Source organism: Ambystoma mexicanum, chromosome 5q, assembly GCF_040938575.1.
Source record: "Ambystoma mexicanum isolate Mex_15411 chromosome 5q, UKY_AmexF1_1, whole genome shotgun sequence".
Taxonomy (NCBI): Eukaryota; Metazoa; Chordata; class Amphibia; order Caudata; family Ambystomatidae; genus Ambystoma; species Ambystoma mexicanum.
In genome coordinates, this window is record NC_090933.1 from 739,824,439 (window position 1) to 739,843,798 (window position 19,360).

Genomic DNA, 19,360 nt, shown 5'->3' on the forward strand with positions numbered 1-19,360 from the left:
TTAGAATATATTCTAGTTGTCTGTGGAGAGCCCCAAACTTATATACTTTAGTAGAACCCAATGAATTTCTTCATAGCACCACCTACAGTTTGTGGCTGGTATTACTGGTTTATGTACATCCAGTAATCTATGTATCAGATCAGACACCTTCCCATCAGCATGCAAGGAAGGAAACATTCATCACACCGCACACAAACCTCTGCTTTATAGCTGTTTATTACTAACTTTCTCTTGTTTGCTATTTTACTTGCATTGGTAAATTGGCAAATGCACTACTGCACTGATGTGAGCCTCCCCTTTATACATCACCTATGTAAATAATTCACAGATGCATGAATGACACAAAAATCCCATTGTTTTTTTTTATAAATACTTCTTGTATCTTATTTACAAGTCACCAAATCTTACCATGGGTTAATTACAGCATCATCTGCAATACAAGAGAACAAAACAGAACAAGCCGATATTTTATTAAACATGGATTTATGTTCCCACATTCTGAAAATAATGAAAAATAAACGTGCAATGATTTCCTAACTTCCCTACACTGCAATACCTCTTAGTCACACATAGGGCATTTTATCTGGTCCTCACTTAGCACTTATTTTACCAAGGTTGGCCTTTCTTTGAAGTCCCCTGCACAACCTCATTGGGTTCGCAGATGCAGACCCACTGTCAGCGTGAAACTCTTCCGTAATCTTCTGTGGGGAGCGCCAGCTGATTATGTCTCAAAGCTAGCGCTCTACCCCCTGGAACCTCCGTCTGTCTCCTCAGCCCAGCATGAACTCACTGCTCTCCTCATTTCTTGTTACTAAGAAAACTCATATCCATCCCCTTATTGACGTGTCTTGTCTAACTACATTTTCTCCCAATCAGGTTAAAAAAAATGTGCTCTGTACCAGCCCTCATTTTCAGAACAATGAAAGCTTCAGGCGCAGAGTTACTGTTTCACTTGGCTTCCTGCAGCTTGCATTTTTTCTGCTCTCCACAAGCTGAAGAAAACACCAGTGTGCGTTTAAAAATGAATCTCAGCAGTGCCACCAAAACATGGCTTTCAACTCATTTTGCATAGGAGACTACATTTTAATGTTAGAGAAGTTAGAATTAGTATTTTAGTAATGTTAATAATGTTAGTTGGTTATGTATTCTAATGTAGTCGCCATACATGAAGCATCAAAAAAAAAAAACATGATGCACTTCATTATTGGCCCTGGCTGTGTTGTAAATCCTGTCCTTTGCATACTACCAGTAATGCTATATATTATACTGGCAAAAGAAGAAATGCTATATTACATACTGCCAAAATGCTATCATATGCTGGCAAAAAAAATGCTATATTACATACTGGCAAAATGCTATTATATGCTGGCAAAATGCTATACATGTCCTTACACCTTTAATTGTTTGCATGAATGAATGTGAATCCTACCATTCCTCTAAAACAGCAGTTAATAATTCAGAAATGCGCCAGATGAATCCTCTAGCATACATACTATTGTGCAGCATCCTATGGCAATGCTTGTCAAGCAAGCTTTCAACATCTATATGCATCTATTGGCATAGTTAGCCAACATAAAAATATGAACAGTATGTGTCGGGTCTGCATTTATATGACAGTTGGTGACCAGGTGCAAGTGGATCCAGGTAATGTGACCTAAGTCCCACGGCTGCTAAACTGTTGGTGCCTTCCTGTTTTGCCACCCTTGTTCCCTACTTGAACAGCTCTCTAGCCTCTTTTCCTTTGCAGTTGTGAGCATGTGCTAGTGGATCTAGGTCACGTGGCCTAACCCCCACTCACATTCTTTGTTCTGCCTCTTCCATTCTGATCTTAACTCTTAGATCAAGAACATCCAAAATGAAGGGCAGAGGAAGAAAGGGGCAATTCCTGTTTGGACCTGTTCAGACTGGGAGGACCTGGGGCCTGAATACCAGATCAGACAACAGGAAAGCATGCAACAGCATGTGTTTTCTCCCTCCGTCCCCACAGGCCATTACCTCATCACTACACACAACCTTGAAGTCATATTCATCCGGGAGACCTGGCTGATACCCACCTCCATCCACATCCCAGACGTGTTTGTCCCCGGCAGCTACAACATTCAACACACAGACCGGCCGAACAAGACAGGTGGATGCCTCGCAGTCTTCCACAAGACCTTGTGGCCCTGCACTAGACTTGACATTGACAACATTGGCTCCTTTGAAGTCCTCTCCTGCCACTTCCCGCTTTTCCTGATGGACACAGTCACCTTCCATTTCATCTGCAGACCACTCAAGCCCAACACCACCTTCATCAGAGACTTCACCGACCTGGTCACCACCATGTCCATCACGCACCCCAACAACATCTTCTTAGGGGACTTCAACCTCCCAAGCAAAAAGGCCACCAAACCGATGAAGGAAGCTCCTCTGTGCCTTCTCGACACCCTCAGCCTCACACAGCACATGAAAGACCCAGCGCACGAGAAAGGTAACATTGTCAACTTAATCATCACTGTACTGCCTTCACTCCACTACAGCACACATCTCCCCCTTGTCTGGTCTGACCACCTGGCTGTGTCTTTCAAAATCCTACACACAACCCAGTCAAGCACTCCCAGCGGAAACCAACCCAGAAGACATACCTTCAAGAACCCTCATGAAAGGCCTTGTCAACCTCCACCTCACATGGACCGAACACCACCTACTGAACTGTGACACTCAACACCATCCTCTCAGCCTCCATCGACCGACACGCACCTCTGAAACAACGCACCTCCAAACCGAAATCGTTAGTACCCTGAGAGGGTCCCACACCAATAGTACCAAAGTGCTTTGCGTTAAAGGAAGTGGAGGGAACAGGAAAGAATAGAAAGAATAGAGATAAAGAGAAAAAACAAGATGGTGGAACTATCCTCCAGCTGGCCTGAGCTCCATCTGTGTACACTTACTCCGCTCTTTCTCCTTGTCAGTAGCATCAAAGGCCTTTTTGGTATGCAGCACCAATGTGTGAGGCTAGTCCTTTTATGAAGGTCTGCACTTTGATCCCTGTTCCTAGGAAAGCAGGGATCAAAACAAGAATGAGGGTTTAAATATCTGTAATGCACTGGCCACTGCGTTTAAGGATTCAGCAGACTCCCTCGCCCCTCTTCAGCTATTCCTAATGCATACTGCACCTTCAGCACCCTGGTATTCCCCTGACCTGAGGGCATTGAAACAGAAATGCAGTCGCATGGAACGGAAATGGCACTCTTTACTTGACCATGATTCTAGGCTGGCTTATACACTAGCTAGGAATCACTATCAAGATACAGTTAAAGCAGCTAAAATGCAACACTATGCTGATTGAATCCTTAATGTGTTGTGCTCCTCTAAGGAGCACTTTGCAGTTGCCAATGAACTCACCACTCCTGTCCAAGCTCCTTCCTTGAACACTCAATCACAATCTCATTGTGACCATCTTGCCTCTTTTTTCAGAACAACATGTGTACGATTAGAGAGAAGTTTGGGGTTGAGAGAGCTTCTTATCCCAGCAATGACATTTCTACAGGTTGTCCTGTTGCTAAATGTGCCAGTATGTTTAGCTTTGATACCATGACAGATGGTATGGTATCAGATGCGTTACTTAAGTTAAAATCCACTTCACCTGTGGATCCTAGTCACGTGTTCATTTTACAAGATCCAGCCGTGAACTTGGTTCGAATGTTGACTGAGAAGCTCCAATATTCATGTACCACCGGTTATATTGCCCCTCTCTTAAGCATGCTGTTGTCTGTCTACTGCTTAAGAAGCCACATCAGGACACTACAGTGGTTGAAAACTATCGTCCAATCTTGCTTCTTCTGGCCATATCCAAAGTGCTGGAATCTATTATTACTCCTCAGCTTTCTACTTTGAGGCTAACCATATTCTTCACCTTTTCCAGGCGGGTTTCCATCCCGAAATGGGTACTGAATCAGTTATGGTCACACCGCATGATGACATTTTACTGGTGTTAGACCGCGGAGAGACGAGTGCTCTCATCTTACTTGAGCTCTCCGTGGCCTTTGAAACCATTGACCACCAGAGACTATTGCAGTGCCTGTCTGAAGTAGGTGTCTTAGGAATGCCCCTAAAATGGTTTTCCTCCTTTTTGTCCGGCCGCACTCAAGTGGTGTCTCTCCCGCCCTTCACCTCTCCTCCCATGATGGTTGACTGCAGAGTTCCTCAGGGCTCTGCACTCTCCCCCTTACTTTTTAACCTGTACATGGCTGCCCTGGCTAAACTTATTGCCAGTTTCGGGGTGCACTTCTTCATGTATGCAGATGATACTCAGATTTTTTCCGTTTTCCGAGGCACAGATCTCAGCGGTCTGCCAGAGTGGTTTTGTCAAACTTAGGGTTTTGAGGAAGGTGCTCCCATTTCTACCCAACTCAGCTAGGACAAAATTGTTACGGCCGCCGTCATGGGTGCCATTGACTACTGCAATGGTATTTATTTGGGCTAGCCTGAGGCGCTGCTCCAACGATTGCAGATCCTTCAGAATTCATCAGCTAGCTTGGCTTTAGGGGCTCCTAGGCTAGCCCATTCCCAGGCCCTCCTTCAATGCCTCCACTGGCTACCCGTTAGGACACGGGTAAAGTTTAAGATTCTCTGTTTGGTCCACCATGCCATTCATTCCATGGGTGCCCAGTTTCTTCAGTCGCAGTTGTCTATCAACCTAACAGAGACCTTTGGTCAGCTAATCAGGTTCTGCTGACGGTCCCTCGGTTCTGTCGCACCCGCTCGATGTGCAGATCTTTTTCTGTGTTGGCCCATTCCTTGTGCAATGCTCTCCCCCCACATGTTCAGAGCATCCAGGCCATATCTCTGTTTCATAAGTAGCTAAACACCTATTTGTTCTGATTCTGGATGCTTTTTGCCTTCCTCTCTGATGGTTTGATGGTTTGCCACGTCTAGAGCCTTGATGACTTTGGGTCTTTGTTGCGCTGTACATATTCTGTACATACAAAGCCTCCTGGGGAGGGACTGTCTCACTTGATAGGGTTTTACCTGCCCTTAGAAAGGACCAAAGAGATGCAGGTCCCCGGGGTACAATCTTACTGGTAGCAGAAAGGTCTGCCTGCCTGGGTGGAATACACATAACCCATCCACAGCTGAGCTGGGATCAAAGGACTTGACACATGTAATATCAAATTGATGCAGCTTGGACAATTATGTGAGATGCTAGCCACCATACCTCAAACTAAGACATTGTTTATTCTTACAACTTAACATGCCACCACAGGGTGCAAAATTGAGAGAGGCTGGGAGCATTTTAGCTCCTGCTTGTAGCCTACAAGGGCCTGGCTATCTTAACACCAACAGCTACAAAGAGCTACTTTTGTCTCCTCAGGCCAACTGATTCCAAACAAACACACCTATCAGGATATAATGCAGTGTGTTTGGGGCAATATATCAATAAACATTAGGACACATCCATATAACATGTAAAGCATAAGGGGTGATAAATAATGAACAAAATGATATGTTTGAATCTTATATGGAAGTTCAATTTGCAGAACGCTGTGTACTAGTTCCTCATTCCCCAGTGCTATCTCCTGGTGCCTTGTTAACACTGGATACCCAGGAGCTGAATTTAGCTACTGTTTATCCAATCTAAATTTCAATCTCTGTACCAGCATAGCAACTCACATAGTTATGTTTGTTTGTTTATTTATTTGTAGAGCGCAACGGGCCCTAAGGCAACTGGGCGCTATAAAGGTTACTGGGTTACAGATAATAATCACACTTAGATACATACATGAAGGTTTGTAGTCCAGCAGAGAATATATACATATATGCAAAACTATACAAAAATATACAGTAACATGCAGGCATGTCATATGTTATGCAGTCATACGTGTAGGAAAAAGGGCATCGGGAGTGCTAACAGAGGTAATCACTTGTCCGCAGAGTGTAGCCATCTTTTGATGTTGGTTTTGAATAGATGGAAGGAAGGTAAGGCTCTTAATGTAATTTTTTTAAACAAATGTGCATATTTTAAATGCAGCCCCTGCACTGCAAGGACTTGGCAGGGGCTGCAGATCAGGCTACTGATTCATCCGGGATCAGGTGTACATTATGCTTTTGACATGGACTTTGTGGAGAGGGGGGCGTGGTCAGCAGACCACCCGCTCTGAATGCAAATTACCCACACCATTTTATATTTAATAACAATTTTTAAAAAGGACAGGGCATCTACACTCTTGTTAGATGGCAATCCTCCACAGTCTGCACGTGTCTTCCTCAGCTGCTCCTAGTAGAGAAACACGTGTGAACGGCCTCATGGATGTAAATGTAAGCAGAGAATCAGACATTCAAATGCAATTTGGCCTATCGTTGTTTGCAACTGCAAAACACAAATATAATCAATTGGGATTCATGTAAATGCTGTCTGCCATGATCGGCTTTACTTGTTGGTGTATAACCCCGGCCTGCCCGGTGTCCGATGAAGAATTACCCTTATTGCTTGAAATGTAGAGGTAAGAATAACATGACACCACTTGTGTCTTTATTTTCTTTAATTCTTCCCTGTTTTTCTTGCTTTCATAAATGTTTCCTTAAGCAGTAGTGTTATAACTAAATGCTGAAAGGTTGGTTTAAGTGAAATGCTTTATGATTGTGGACACCTTGAACCCGTCGTTGAGATGTCACACGAAAGGAGCTCGAAAAAGGTACATTCTTTAAACAGTCCCGATCCAAACATGTTTCCAACCAAACCTTATCCTGTAGCGCAGTGCAATTGCAAAGAGGTTGTGCCCTGTGTTGCTCACCGTCTTCAATCAGAGGGATTCCTTTTCTGCATATGAACGGGAAAGCCCTCCGTATCAAGCTGTTTTTAAAACGTGTTTGCCAGATTTGCGGATAGACGGATAGCATTGATTAGGATTGGCAAGGTCACTGTTGCGTTCAGCAAAGCTAAACTACTGGATATCTGCAATTCTCCACTCCGGATGCGCGCCTTAGGTTACATCGAACATCTACAGATAATTGCTAAGTGTATGGCAAAGCTTTCTGTATCAAAGTGCCCATGGAGCGATAACATTTTCTAAATATAAGAATGCAACACTGCTCTTGGTAAAGTATTAATCAGTGGCACCGGAGCGAGACAGTATTTTGTAGTTTGTGTGAATGCTGATAGCTCTGGTAACGCTGAGAGATTTTCAATTATTTGCATGATTGCTCTTGTGACTTTTGCTTGAATCTGTTTCAGCCAATGAAACTAGCCAATTTTCCTGCTGCCTTGATGTACTTTCTTATTTCTTTCTCTCTCTCTTTTTCCACCGGTTTAGATCACAGTTTCAAACCACGGTGCAACTAATGATATACATGTGAAGAAAATTGCGAGCATCAGTGATGTCTGCGAGTCTATGAAGCAGCAGCTGCTGGTGCTGGTAGAATGGGCAAAGTATATCCCAGCCTTCTGCGAGCTCCCTCTGGATGACCAGGTATATATCAAGCTGGCTAATAAAACTAGCCTTCGCCTTGTAATGACAGAATATACAGCATTCATAATGCATTTCCTATTAAGTCGCGCCTGCAGATGCAATGCATTGCACTATTTGTCAGTGACTGGAGAGCAAAGCTAAAATGATTATTGATCATGCAGGCAGGTACCTTGCTTTCTGCCCTTCTAGGTACAGCAGGTACAGAGGGATTTTTTTTCTTAAAATGGTTGCAGTACAGACAGGGCATATTTTGCAATATGACTCGCACACTTATGCATATGTAGTGGTATATGGTCTACAGTGAGTGAACCCAAGATAGAATTGGCCTCCTTAGGGGCCTAAAATGCCTTTTTATTGTTAGATACTATGGATGTGGCCACTAACGACACTTAGGGCCTGATTCACAAAAGTGTTTATAATGGTGCAATCACATAAAAAAAAAATGTGACTCCGTCCCTTAATGGCCTGCAAACTAGATTAATGGCCCAAGTCAGGACTCTTAATTTGATTGCAGGCAATTAAGTGCTGTTAGTGCCTGCATCCTCAGGCACTAATAATACATGAGTGTTTCAGTAAGAGTTTATAGCTCATGTCAGGCAGAACATCTAGTGTGTTTTGATGGCCGTACACAATATACTTATAAGATACAATAAATAAAAATGAGACTACACTGTCTAGGAAGAAAATAATTGATATTTCTTTTGAAATTATGATTTTAAGCTATTTTGGCCTTGCTTCTGTGGGTATGTTGCCAAGGTAATACATTAAAGGTATGGAGGGAAGTATTATGTATTTATCTTTTATTTATTTTCATATAACTGCAAGGAAGCTAATACTTTGCTGAAAAACGACTTTTCCGACAATCCTTTCTCTCTGGCAGTCTGCCTTTGTGTCCTCTAGTACAGGGCCATCTTAAGCACTTTTGGGGCCCTGGGCACGGACATCTTTGGGGCCCCCCTCGACCAAACCAAACGAATTAAGGGATCAAGAATAATGGTCGCACCGCCCACCACCGACCTGTTGCGCTCACAACCTATAGGTTGATATGCTGTCTCACAGCATAATAAGCACGTTTACTCCCTTTAGGTCCCCTTATCTTCTTCATGCTTGCTCTAATCAGAATGATAAACAAGTAGCATTTGAAGACCAACATTAAAAGTCTACTAATAGGTTACTGCTCTAGTGCATACAGCATAATTGTTATCAATAGCATCCAGGAAGGTCTGCAGCCTGTAGTATCAATGCATATGTAAAAGGTACATGTCATCCATAATAGACAGAGAACTCACATTAGCTGCCTCACAGAATGCAAAAGTGCTCATGCATGGACAGAGGAGACCAATTGGAAGGAAGGAGAATGCTACACCCCTAAATTACTAGGGTAATCCAGACGTGGACCCCTTGCTCACTATTCTTAGAGAGGCACAGCTACACCCTACTGATGAGGTTCAACCAGACCGAAACACATTTCCGGGGTTGCTGTTGGTACTCTTGTTTAGAAGAGAATTGCCTAGCATTTCGGTACTGGACTGCCCCAGGGCAGGACAAAGACTGATATGTTTGGGATATTTCTCTTCTGTAAAAGATAGTGAGCTAAAGACTCTGGGTAAGACACTTGAAACCAGGACTAATGTCTGGCAGAGTCTCCCGGGTCCCCCCTGTTATTTACACATACCGTAGCATGGATAGTGGATGCAGATTAGAAGCTACCAGAAAGGTGTCTTTATCCAGACAGATTGAGATTAGAAGTGGGATATGGTTTTCAAATCGTTTTGCCATTAGGTATGAAATGAACAAATGCCTGTGGTGTGTGATATGAATATGCTCACTATTAAAGTGAAAGCAACCCTCTAGCCAGTGAAACCATGAATAAGTCTTTTATGAAGATCATACCATGAGAAGAAAATCACCCTGAAGGGCTGACAATTTTGAAAGGTTTAGGGACTGGCAATATAAGATTAAATGAGATGCCCAGGATCACATATTGGTTAAGGGCTGAAGGGGTAAAGCTGGGATTTGTGCCAACACTGCAATTTCTGCATTTGAACACTTTCTTTTACAGTTCTAACAATTAACTAAAACAATCTCATTTTATAAAAATGGACTTGGAATGTACAAAAATCACATTACCAAACATGACAATTTAAAAAATATATATTATAGAAGGGTTCTATGCAAAATGGGAATGGTTCTAGCTTCATTCTCTCCATCATCAAGGGAAGTATATAAGTACCAGCATACCAATCAATGTGATTTAACAAATGTAATCTGGGTTTGTCTTTGTATTTTAAAGCTTTAAATACTTCCAACACAATGGCTGTGACCTTTTCATTTATAAACGTGCATAAAAACCTTTGATTTTTACTAAAAAGCTAACCTATTTTTGTGTCAAACAAGCAGACCCTGAAATATGCTTGCCTAAGGCCTGCAGAATCTGGTCCGCTCTCTTCTGTCTACCACCCCTTCCACTCAAATGGTCTACTTAGAGGGATGGTTCGCACAAACATTTTTATTTCAAAAATAGATAGGCAATATTAAAAAAAAATGATTGGCAAAATTTAGAGCAAATCAACCTCAAAGAAAGCACATGGGGGCCTCCATTTTGTGAAATGGATGCTCGCCGCTGTGCTCGCTTTGGCTTTTGCGGCACTAATGAAGGAAAAGCCAGCCAGCTGTAGTAAACAAAAGCTACCACTGGGTGGCTTTTCCTTCATTGGTGCTGTACGCGGAGGACGGGGACCGGAGACTACAGGCAGAAAAGCTGCAGCTGCATCTCGGTAAGTGCTATTCTTTTAATAAAAATTAACACTAGCTGCGGTTTTTTTCTACGTTTTCCGGGCTGGAGGAGCCCGGAAAACATAGAAATAAAACTGCAGCTTTAAAAACGTTGTATTTATGTTTGCGGTAGCTTTTGAAGCAACCGCAAACATAAATACAACGTTATTGTGTTTGAAAACGCTGCTGTTTTTCTTTCTAAGTTTCTCAGGCTCCTCTGGCTCGGAGGAGCCTGAGAAACTCAGAAAGAAAAACCGCAGTGTTTTCAAACACAACCGCGTTGTGTTTCTGCCTGCCGTGGCTATCACTTTGGGTCTCCGGTGCTCCCCCAGGAGAGCACCGGAGACCCGAAGTGAAAGCCAAGGCAGGCAGAAACACAACACGGTTGTGTTTACATGCTGCGGTGTTTCTGCCTACAGCTGATTTCCCATTTGGGGCTCTCTGGCTCCCCACGGGGGGCCCGAGAGCCCCAAATGGGAAATGCTAAATGCTGCAGTGTTTCTGCCTAAATCTGCTTTCCCATTTGGGTCTCTAGGGCTCCCCGCGGTTGTGTTTGAAAATGCTGCGGTTTTTCTTTCTAAGTTTCTCAGGCTCAGAAGAGCCTGAGAAACTTAGAAAGAAAAACCGCAGCGTTTTCAAACACAATAACGTTGTATTTATGTTTGCAGTCTTAGGAAAAAAAACGCAGCTAGTGCTAATTTCAAAAAATAAATAAATAGCACTTACCGAGATGCAGCTGCAGATTTTCTGCCTGTAGTCTCCGGTCCGCGTCCTCCGAGTCCCGGCACCAATGAAGGAAAATCCACCCAGTGGTAGCTTTTGTTTACTACAGCTGGCTGGCTTTTCCTTCATTAGTGCCGCAAAAGCCAGCACAGGCGGGCATCCATTTCACAAAATGGATGCGCCCATGTGCTTGCTTTTGCAAATTTTGAGCTTGAATTGCTCAAAATTTTACATAGGGACTTGGAAAAAAAAAATGCCAATCGTTTTTTTTTAATATTGCCTATCTATTTTTTAAATAACATTTTTTGGCCGAACCATCCCTTTAAGAAGAAAGATGAAATAATGGGCTAAACGATGCCAGAAGCATGTAAGAAGGCAAACTTCACAGAAGACAGCAAAGTAATGTTAGATATATTAGATGATTTAACCAGGATCACTATATCGTCTTCTAGCAAAGCCAGATTACAAGCATGAATGCTTTCGTTCCGTAGTCTTGAATTTGGATACTTATTCACCTCTTGGACTAACAGCTTATGCTATCGTTGGAGGCGATTGCCTAGGTTTTACAACACCTCATCTGAACAAACCAATTCCTAGACCTTCATCATACGGATGACAAGTTAGTTTTTAAAGCATTCCCTATCTGGTACATATACATTGCTGATACCAGAAGATGATGTTCTGCAAAACCAAGTACATATGCAGGCAGTTTTACAAACTCAGACATAGGAAGGGCTCAGCCAGCCTTGCTGGAATATGATATTCTAATTTTGCATATGAACACACATCTCTGCAATGGGTGCTTCACACACTGAGATAACTTCTGGACCATTGTCGCACTAAATGTATCAATATGCATTTCACTGTTGCCTATTGCACATGATCAACATAATTCCCACAGGAAGGAAAGCATGCTACAGAGTTGTGCCATAAGGAACACACAAACTTTGTATACCACAGTGAACACAGAAAGCAATACATAATGAATTGATCAAGGCAGAATGTACTTTTCAAAACAGAAAGTCAATGGGTTTAAGGACTCAGCAGCACCACATAAAATATCCTGATGTGTGCTATTTAAGACTGGTTAACAATGTAATCTTACTTCTTCAGATCAGGCAGCCTTTTTGGGGCCCCCTCCAAGGTGGGGGCCCTGGGCAAGTGCCCCTTTTGCCCTCCCATAAAGACGTCTCTGCTCTAATAGTGTCTACTTATTCAGTATAAGAAGCCCTGTTTGAATGGGGCATGTTCTTTGTCACCTCTGTAAGCAGCAGGTAAAATCTTGACAGAAACAGTTCCTGTTAACAGTGACCAAACAATAAGTACACTCTCAGATTAAACTCTTAATCATTAAAGGATTACGTCTGATCCTGATTGAATGGTTCTATGTTCCTTCATCACCAAAATACTTTTCAATGAGTTTTTTGCCAAATATTAGTTTTTTTAAACTCATCAAAAAAAAATCTTTCATTTTTGGGAGGCCCTGCCCAAGGCCACTAGCCTATAATATAAACCATATTTCTAACCTCCCCTACCCCTTACATACTCTCCCCCTATATTTTCGATTAGTTTAAAAAAAAAGAATATTCAGCAAAAAACGCATCGAAAAATATTCTGCCGATGAATGGACGTTTTACCTATTGAATTGCAGGATTAAGACTATAGAATTCGAATAGAGCAAGGGAGGGAGTGATAATACTTGAGTGTGTGCCATTTTTAGAATGATGACTATCCATCGTAAACCAACTAGGGCAAATGGTTGTAATGGCACAAAAGCTGTTACTATGTACATGGCAAAGCCTTGGGAGAGCCTCAGTCAATGCATGCAAGACAGGTTTACAAAAAAATGTATACAAGTTTGTAATATCATATATGATGTCATCCGGCAAAAAAGCATTTGAAGACCATTGCACCCTTAGATGAGTGAACACCAAAGATGGCATGCATCTACTTCTTTTTTAGTCATAGCATATAACCCATATATCCAAGGCTTAATAAGAAAAAGGATTAAGGTTTACAAAATGAAATGACAAGATCAATAGTGGATGCTCTCATATTAGCCATTCGTGGTTCATTATGTTTCACACCTTAAACAACATGTAATTTCTGATGAAAAGCATGAAAATAAGCCACCTTAGATTCACTTTCATGATAAATTAAATGAAATAGCTAAAGTAGTAAATAGTCTACTGTTAACGTGTAGTACCCAAACATCTGACACGCATCCATCGAAAGGCAACCAAACACATCAACGTGATCATTTCAGCTTCTACAGATTTAAGGGTCATACGTTCATCGTTGGGCATATACAGAATGAGGACAATACTAAATGTACATATATCATTTGGGAATATTTTTGGAATGAGGTAGTGTTGCTATTCTGACCACCTTAAATAATCAAAAAATCGGTGGATGTTCCCCAACTGGTCGACCCACTCCTTAATCACGAGGAGTTAAAATAGCTGACCAATAAGCTAGTCCTACGATAAGAGATTGTTTTCAATAAATTAGCCACAGAGAAGACCACAACAACTATAGCAACTTGAAAACGATCTTCATCCCTTTGCTCATACCATCTAACTGTGGTATTCCAGGCACAGCTGTAGGAATGGATAGTACTCAGGCCCAACATGCATTGAAGAAAGAACGTAAGCTGACTGAAATTCCTGCAGGAGTTAATTTACCCCAAAGACTAGGTAAGTAATGAGAATCACTGTTTTCTCTAGTAACACCAGGTATTACTCACCTCCTGGACTTTCAAAAGCACAGATGATGATGGCAAAATGAACTGAAAGTCTATAGTAAATTTTAGTGTTAATGGGTACCATGCCTAATGGGTGCCAGTAATACTACTGTTGCTTTTTGAAATTGGACTTGTTCTAACCCATGTGAAATCCTGGAGAAGGTGGTAATGTGTCTCCAGCTGCAACTTGGACAGATCCAGTGAATGTGTTCCCCTTAAATTACGTAACCTCTGAAATGGGTATCTGTATAGACACCTGTCTCTCAATCATGCCAGTGGCAAGGGCACTGGTCTGACAGTCTGTTGTATACCCTGGTCACACATTTTACATGAACCTTTATTTGTCTAGGAATACCAAAGTCCCAAAAAGGCTAGCACCAGATCCACTAGTGTTTATGGATTTGGGAGTTTGTTTATGTATAGATCGCGGATACATTGTTTATAGTTTCATAGGACACAAGAATCTGCCCCTTGCAGTCAGCAGGCTTGAAAGTATCATGCAAGATGCTCTAAGCCTTTGATATGCATTTGGGATATTTGATAAAACCATTCCCCCTGCCCCCCCAGTGGAGTCCCAACTTCAAAAGATGCCCATCATACTTGATAATGTCATATTCTAGGGGAAGAGCTGGGAGTGCACTGAAAATTGCCCTTGCATTGCAATCTTCTGTGCATTTAACCACCATGCCAATTCAGCCCTTACTTCCCTGGAAGACAGTAGAAGCATGTCTGAATAATCTGTTCTGATGTTGAATTCCTAGTCTGTGCAGACGTTATAGGGCCTGACAAAATTGCTTGAATGGAGGCTGATAGTAGTCCAATGATCTGGCTAAATGTCTGAATTATTAATCGTGTTGAAAGAGCATAACACATATTTTCGCTGATAAAACATATCTTGGCTCTGGGAAGTTCTAGGGTGACTGAGACACAGTTTATTACAAACCCCAGGAACTGAATCTTCTGCGTTTGATGAATTTCAGACTGTTTCTATTCCAATGAGAAATCCAGCACCAGTAAAATATGAATATTTGCATTTACATGCATCTGAACTGTCCCCACATTCCTGGGCCTTCCTAAGAATATTGTTTAACTAAATACAAAATATGACACTTTGCTCATAAAAATCTGAGAATAGGAAACAATCATTGTGTGAAACACCATGGGCCAGCAGATAACCCAAAAGGCACGCAACAAAATTGAAATGTATGCTGGTGCACCGGAAGCAGAGACATCTCTGTGCTTGGAGAATTGTGTGGTATGCATGGCTGGAGTCCAGTCAAACAAGCCACGCACCTGGCCTAAACATGTCTCTTAACAACACAATTGTTTCCATCTTAAAGTGTCTGCACATCACATACTTATTGAGGAACCTTCATTTGAAGACTTAGTGAAAAGTCTTGTCTTTCTTTCATGCTAGGAAAGTGTTGTTGAAAGATTTGAACTGAGACACCCTTCCCAATTGTATTGCCTCTTTCTGCAATAAATGCACAGTCCCCTGCTGTGTTAAGTGAGACGGTGCCACTGTCGCTAGGGAAGTTTATTGGGGGGCCTTAGAATGGATGGTTTAACAAATTATGTGTGATAACACCAAATCATGTCTGTCACCCATGATTCCTTTAAAATGTTTACAAATATTGTGTCTGACTGCTTAATGGTTTCAGTGAATCAGGAGTTTTAAAAATACTTATTGTGCAGTCATCTCTGTTTTGACTGGCCTAATCTGATTTGTAGGAAACATATTTTCTGGCATGGATTTATGCTTGTGTGCTTTGGTCTCTCTGGCTAGGGGGACCGCTGTTTCCAGTTATTTGGGAAAATATGTCCTTGGCCGGCAATACTTCACCTGTAACAGGGGTTCTTTTTGGCGCCCTGATGCCTTTGGGCTACGGCGCCTTATAGATTCAAATCAAATCAAATCAAACAGTCAGCCCTGACTTAAGCATCTGTTTCAAGTGCGCTATTCTAAGAATAATGTGCCCATGTCCAGAGTGGTAAAAGTGGACACACATTTCCGTTATGGACCCATTAACCTACAATGGCCCTCATTACGAGTTTTGTGGTATCTGGGCGTAAATCTGCCCAGATACCAGCAAACTGTATCACCATTGCCACCACTTGGTCCGACAGTATATGATATGATATTGCATTTAAAACACGCCTATACACAAGTGTTTCAAGGCGCGACGAGGCAGGGGAAGCGGAACAGAGGGAAGACAGAGACAACGATCTCACTAGGCCATGTGACATTGAGATCGTGCAAGTGCAGGGGAGGGGGAGGGTGCAGTGCAGTACATGGGATCAACAGTAAAATGGAAAATAAATAAATAAATAAATAAATAAATAAATAAATAAATGAAAAAGTAAAAACTGCAGCCAGATGGTGGCAAGTCCAAGGGTAAGTGCAGACATCAAGTGTCAAGTGCTGGTACTGGACTGTAGGGATACAGAAACAGTCCCCGAGTGCAAGGGTTGCAAGGGGGGCAGTGCAGGTGTGCAACTGGCGGGGAGGGGACCTGGGCCTGAGAACAGAGGGTGGCCAGGTGACCAGTACAGTTTCAGTTTCAGCCAGGAGTTCAGCAGGGGAGAGGAGGAGAGAAAAGTTTCAGAGAGGCAGGGAGGCTGTTCCAGAGGGAGGCCCCAGCCGAAGAAAGAGATCTAACACACACTTGTTGCTTGGAGAAGCGACTGACCCTGAGGGAGTTGGAGGTGTATTAGTGAATAGCTTGAGAAGGAAGATATTTAGGAAGAAGAGTTTAGGCTATTGAGGCCCCTGACCCCAGAAGGCCTTGTAAACAATGCAGAGGGTTTTTAACTTTATCCTCACAGCCACTGAGAGCCAGTGCAGAGATCTCAGTCCTGGAGAGATACGATCCCTGGGCTTGAGGCCAACGACACATCTCGCAGTCCTATTTTGGATGAGTTTCAGAAGGCAGGGAGTAATGGCAGGCAGATTTAGAAAGAGACTGTTGCAGTAGTTGTTAGGCAGAATGATATGCAGTAGGCAGAATGATATGCAGTACCCTTTGGGAACACCACACACAATTAAGACTACAAGTGACAGTACAAATTCACCTTTGGTACAAGCCTGTACTACACAGTAAAGTGGTAGCAATTGCTGAGCAGCCAGACTTATCTCAAGAGCAAGTGAGCAGTATCAGATAGTTACATAAAGGACAGCAGTTACTATGATTCAAGCAAACACTGACTCAAGGTTTCCAAGTAAAAGAATATACCTTTATTTACGTTTTAGTTATATAACATTTCACTAAAGTAAAGCAGTTCAAAAATTACACTCTTAGTACACCACACCACTCCCAATAGTTGAAAGACAAGTTAAGCTCACAAAATGAAGTGGGAGCAAAATGGCACTCTGTTATTTAAAAAGGGAGGGAAAGACAAAGTTAGGTAGAAATGGAGCAGTACCAACAGGTAAGCAAGCGGGGCAATCTAGAAAGCGGAACTCCAGTGATAGGATCAAATCAAATAGGCGTAGGGCCAAAGTCAATAGGACAAAAGTCTTTTGCTCAAGATCACACGGTTCAGGGGAGTTTGCAGTTAAGTCTTTGCCAAGAGCCCAGGCCAAAGTTGGCCGGCAGAAAGGTTAGTTCAAAGATTAGAGAAGAACAAGCCCTCGGATTGGAGAAAGGTTTCACACACTTTCCCCACGGCTCTTCTCTAGTCAACCCCTGTTGCATCTGATGTTGTAATGGAGTTGGGGGAGGTGGATAGGATGGATTATAATTGTGTGAACCTAGCTTTAATTGCTAGATTTGGGAAGACCCCTTCCCAGTACCTTAAGAGGTTTAGGAGCCTCAAAAAACATGATGGTACCCCTTGGGTTACCTGGGTGTGTGACTGTTTGAAAAACTTAGATGGTTGGGTTAAGGGTTACAGAGTGAACACTTATGAAGATATGAGAAATCTTGTTATGTTGGAGTCTATGTATGATGCCTGCTCTCCTGAGCTCAGACAGCACTTGCCAGATTCTAAGGAGATAGATCCAAAGAAGTTAGCTAAGGCTGCTGACTTGTGGGTTGCCAACAGGGCTACTCACAAGGATTCTGGGGCAACTCAGAAGAAAGATGAGGAAAAGCAGCCAAGGAAAGATAACAAGGAGAATTCTAATACCTCCAATCCAAAATAGGGCCACAAACGGCAATGTAAGGGTAAACTGCAAGGGAAACCAAATCAGCCTAGTGCACTATCTGGACCCAAACCAGATGAAGGTCAGAACAAACCCCAATTCATCAAGACATTTGGGAAATGTTATGCTTGTGGGTCAACTGACCATGTGAAAGGGGATCCCAGAATTAAGGGTAAACCTTCAGGGATTCACACTGTCTCCTTAGCCTTCTCCCCAGAGGAAGAAGTACCTATGGCAAGTGGAAACTTTCACCTACTATCTGATGAACCCATTAGAGTCTCAGCTAGTGTTTCTTTATTGTCACTGGGCTTGTGGGAACAACATAATTTAGATGTCTATAATTCCATCCCAGATAATACTAAAGAATATTATAAAGATAGTGTTCTTGTGAATGGCCAGGAAACTCCTGCCATCAGAGACACTGGAGCCAGCATAACTGTGGTGGAGGAATCATTTTTCAAGGTGGAAGATGTTGCTAAGGCACCCAAACACCTCACCAAATTAGCTGGAGGCCCTCTGCAAATGCTTCCCCAGTTACCAGCTCTCATCCAATGTAATGATATGACTGCCAAAATACCTGTTAGTGTGCAGAATGTAATGCCTGGGAGGGTCCTGTTGGGTAATGACCTGAAAACTCTCAGAGTTGTGTCAAGCAACCCCAGGCCTCCCAGTAAAAGGAGACAGGAGCTCACTAGGCCTGCAAGGGTGAGAACCTTGAGAGGCTCTCCAGAGGAGGTGATAGAGGAAACTATCACCCCCACTCCACAGGAGTTGCTCACTGCTATTTCTAAGAAGAATGAGGCAAAGGGGAAACCCAAGACCTCCAGGAAAAAGTCAGACAGCACCCCTGTGCTACCAACAAGGACATCCCCAAGATTGTCCGCAGTCACACCTGTGACTCCTCCACCGACTGAGGCAGCGTGTGAGGTGCAAACCTGTGTGGTTGAGACAGTTTCTGAAGAATCAGATCTGGAAGAAGACACTGTTTTAGTTGGAGATTTTGACACTGTTGACCATCCTGAGCTGCAGTCTTTACTGGCAGAAGGTGGACCCACCAGGACAGACTTCAGCAGAGGACAGAGAGAGTGTCCTACTCTTGAAGGTCTTCGACAACAGGCTGCTAACCAACTAAATTGGGAAGCACAGGCTAAACTGGGAAGATTTCCTCTTCTGCAGTGAACCGACTTAGTCTATCCCTGGGGACTGCAAAAGAATTGTAGTGCCCCTTGCCAACAGACTCCAGTTCCTACAGTTAGCCCATGAGATACCTTTGGCCGGTCACTTGAGCTTCAATAAGACCAAGGAAAGGCTCTCCCTCTACTTCTACTGGCCTAAGATGGGTGCAGAAGTTGACAAATTCTGTAGGAGCTGTCACACTTGCCAAACCTCTGGCAAGAGTGGAGCCAAGAATGTGGCACCCCTGGTGCCTCTCCAAGTGGTGGGAGTTCCTTTTGAGAGGGTGGGCATTGACATTGTTGGTCCCCTTGACCTTCCCACAACTTCAGGGAATAGGTTTATCCTGGTTGT

The 19,360-nt window shown here is 42.9% G+C and overlaps 1 protein-coding gene across 3 annotated transcripts in view; it reads left to right on the plus strand.

Annotated features, from left to right (window-relative positions):
* Nucleotides 1-19,360, plus strand: part of HNF4G (hepatocyte nuclear factor 4 gamma) — an 836,697-nt gene that overhangs the window by 704,116 nt on the left and 113,221 nt on the right. For all 3 annotated transcript variants that reach the window (XM_069621228.1, XM_069621227.1, XM_069621226.1), the window contains one exon: nt 7,293-7,448. In XM_069621228.1, coding sequence (XP_069477329.1) covers nt 7,293-7,448 — 156 coding nt within the window. The remainder of the gene's footprint in view (nt 1-7,292; nt 7,449-19,360) is intronic.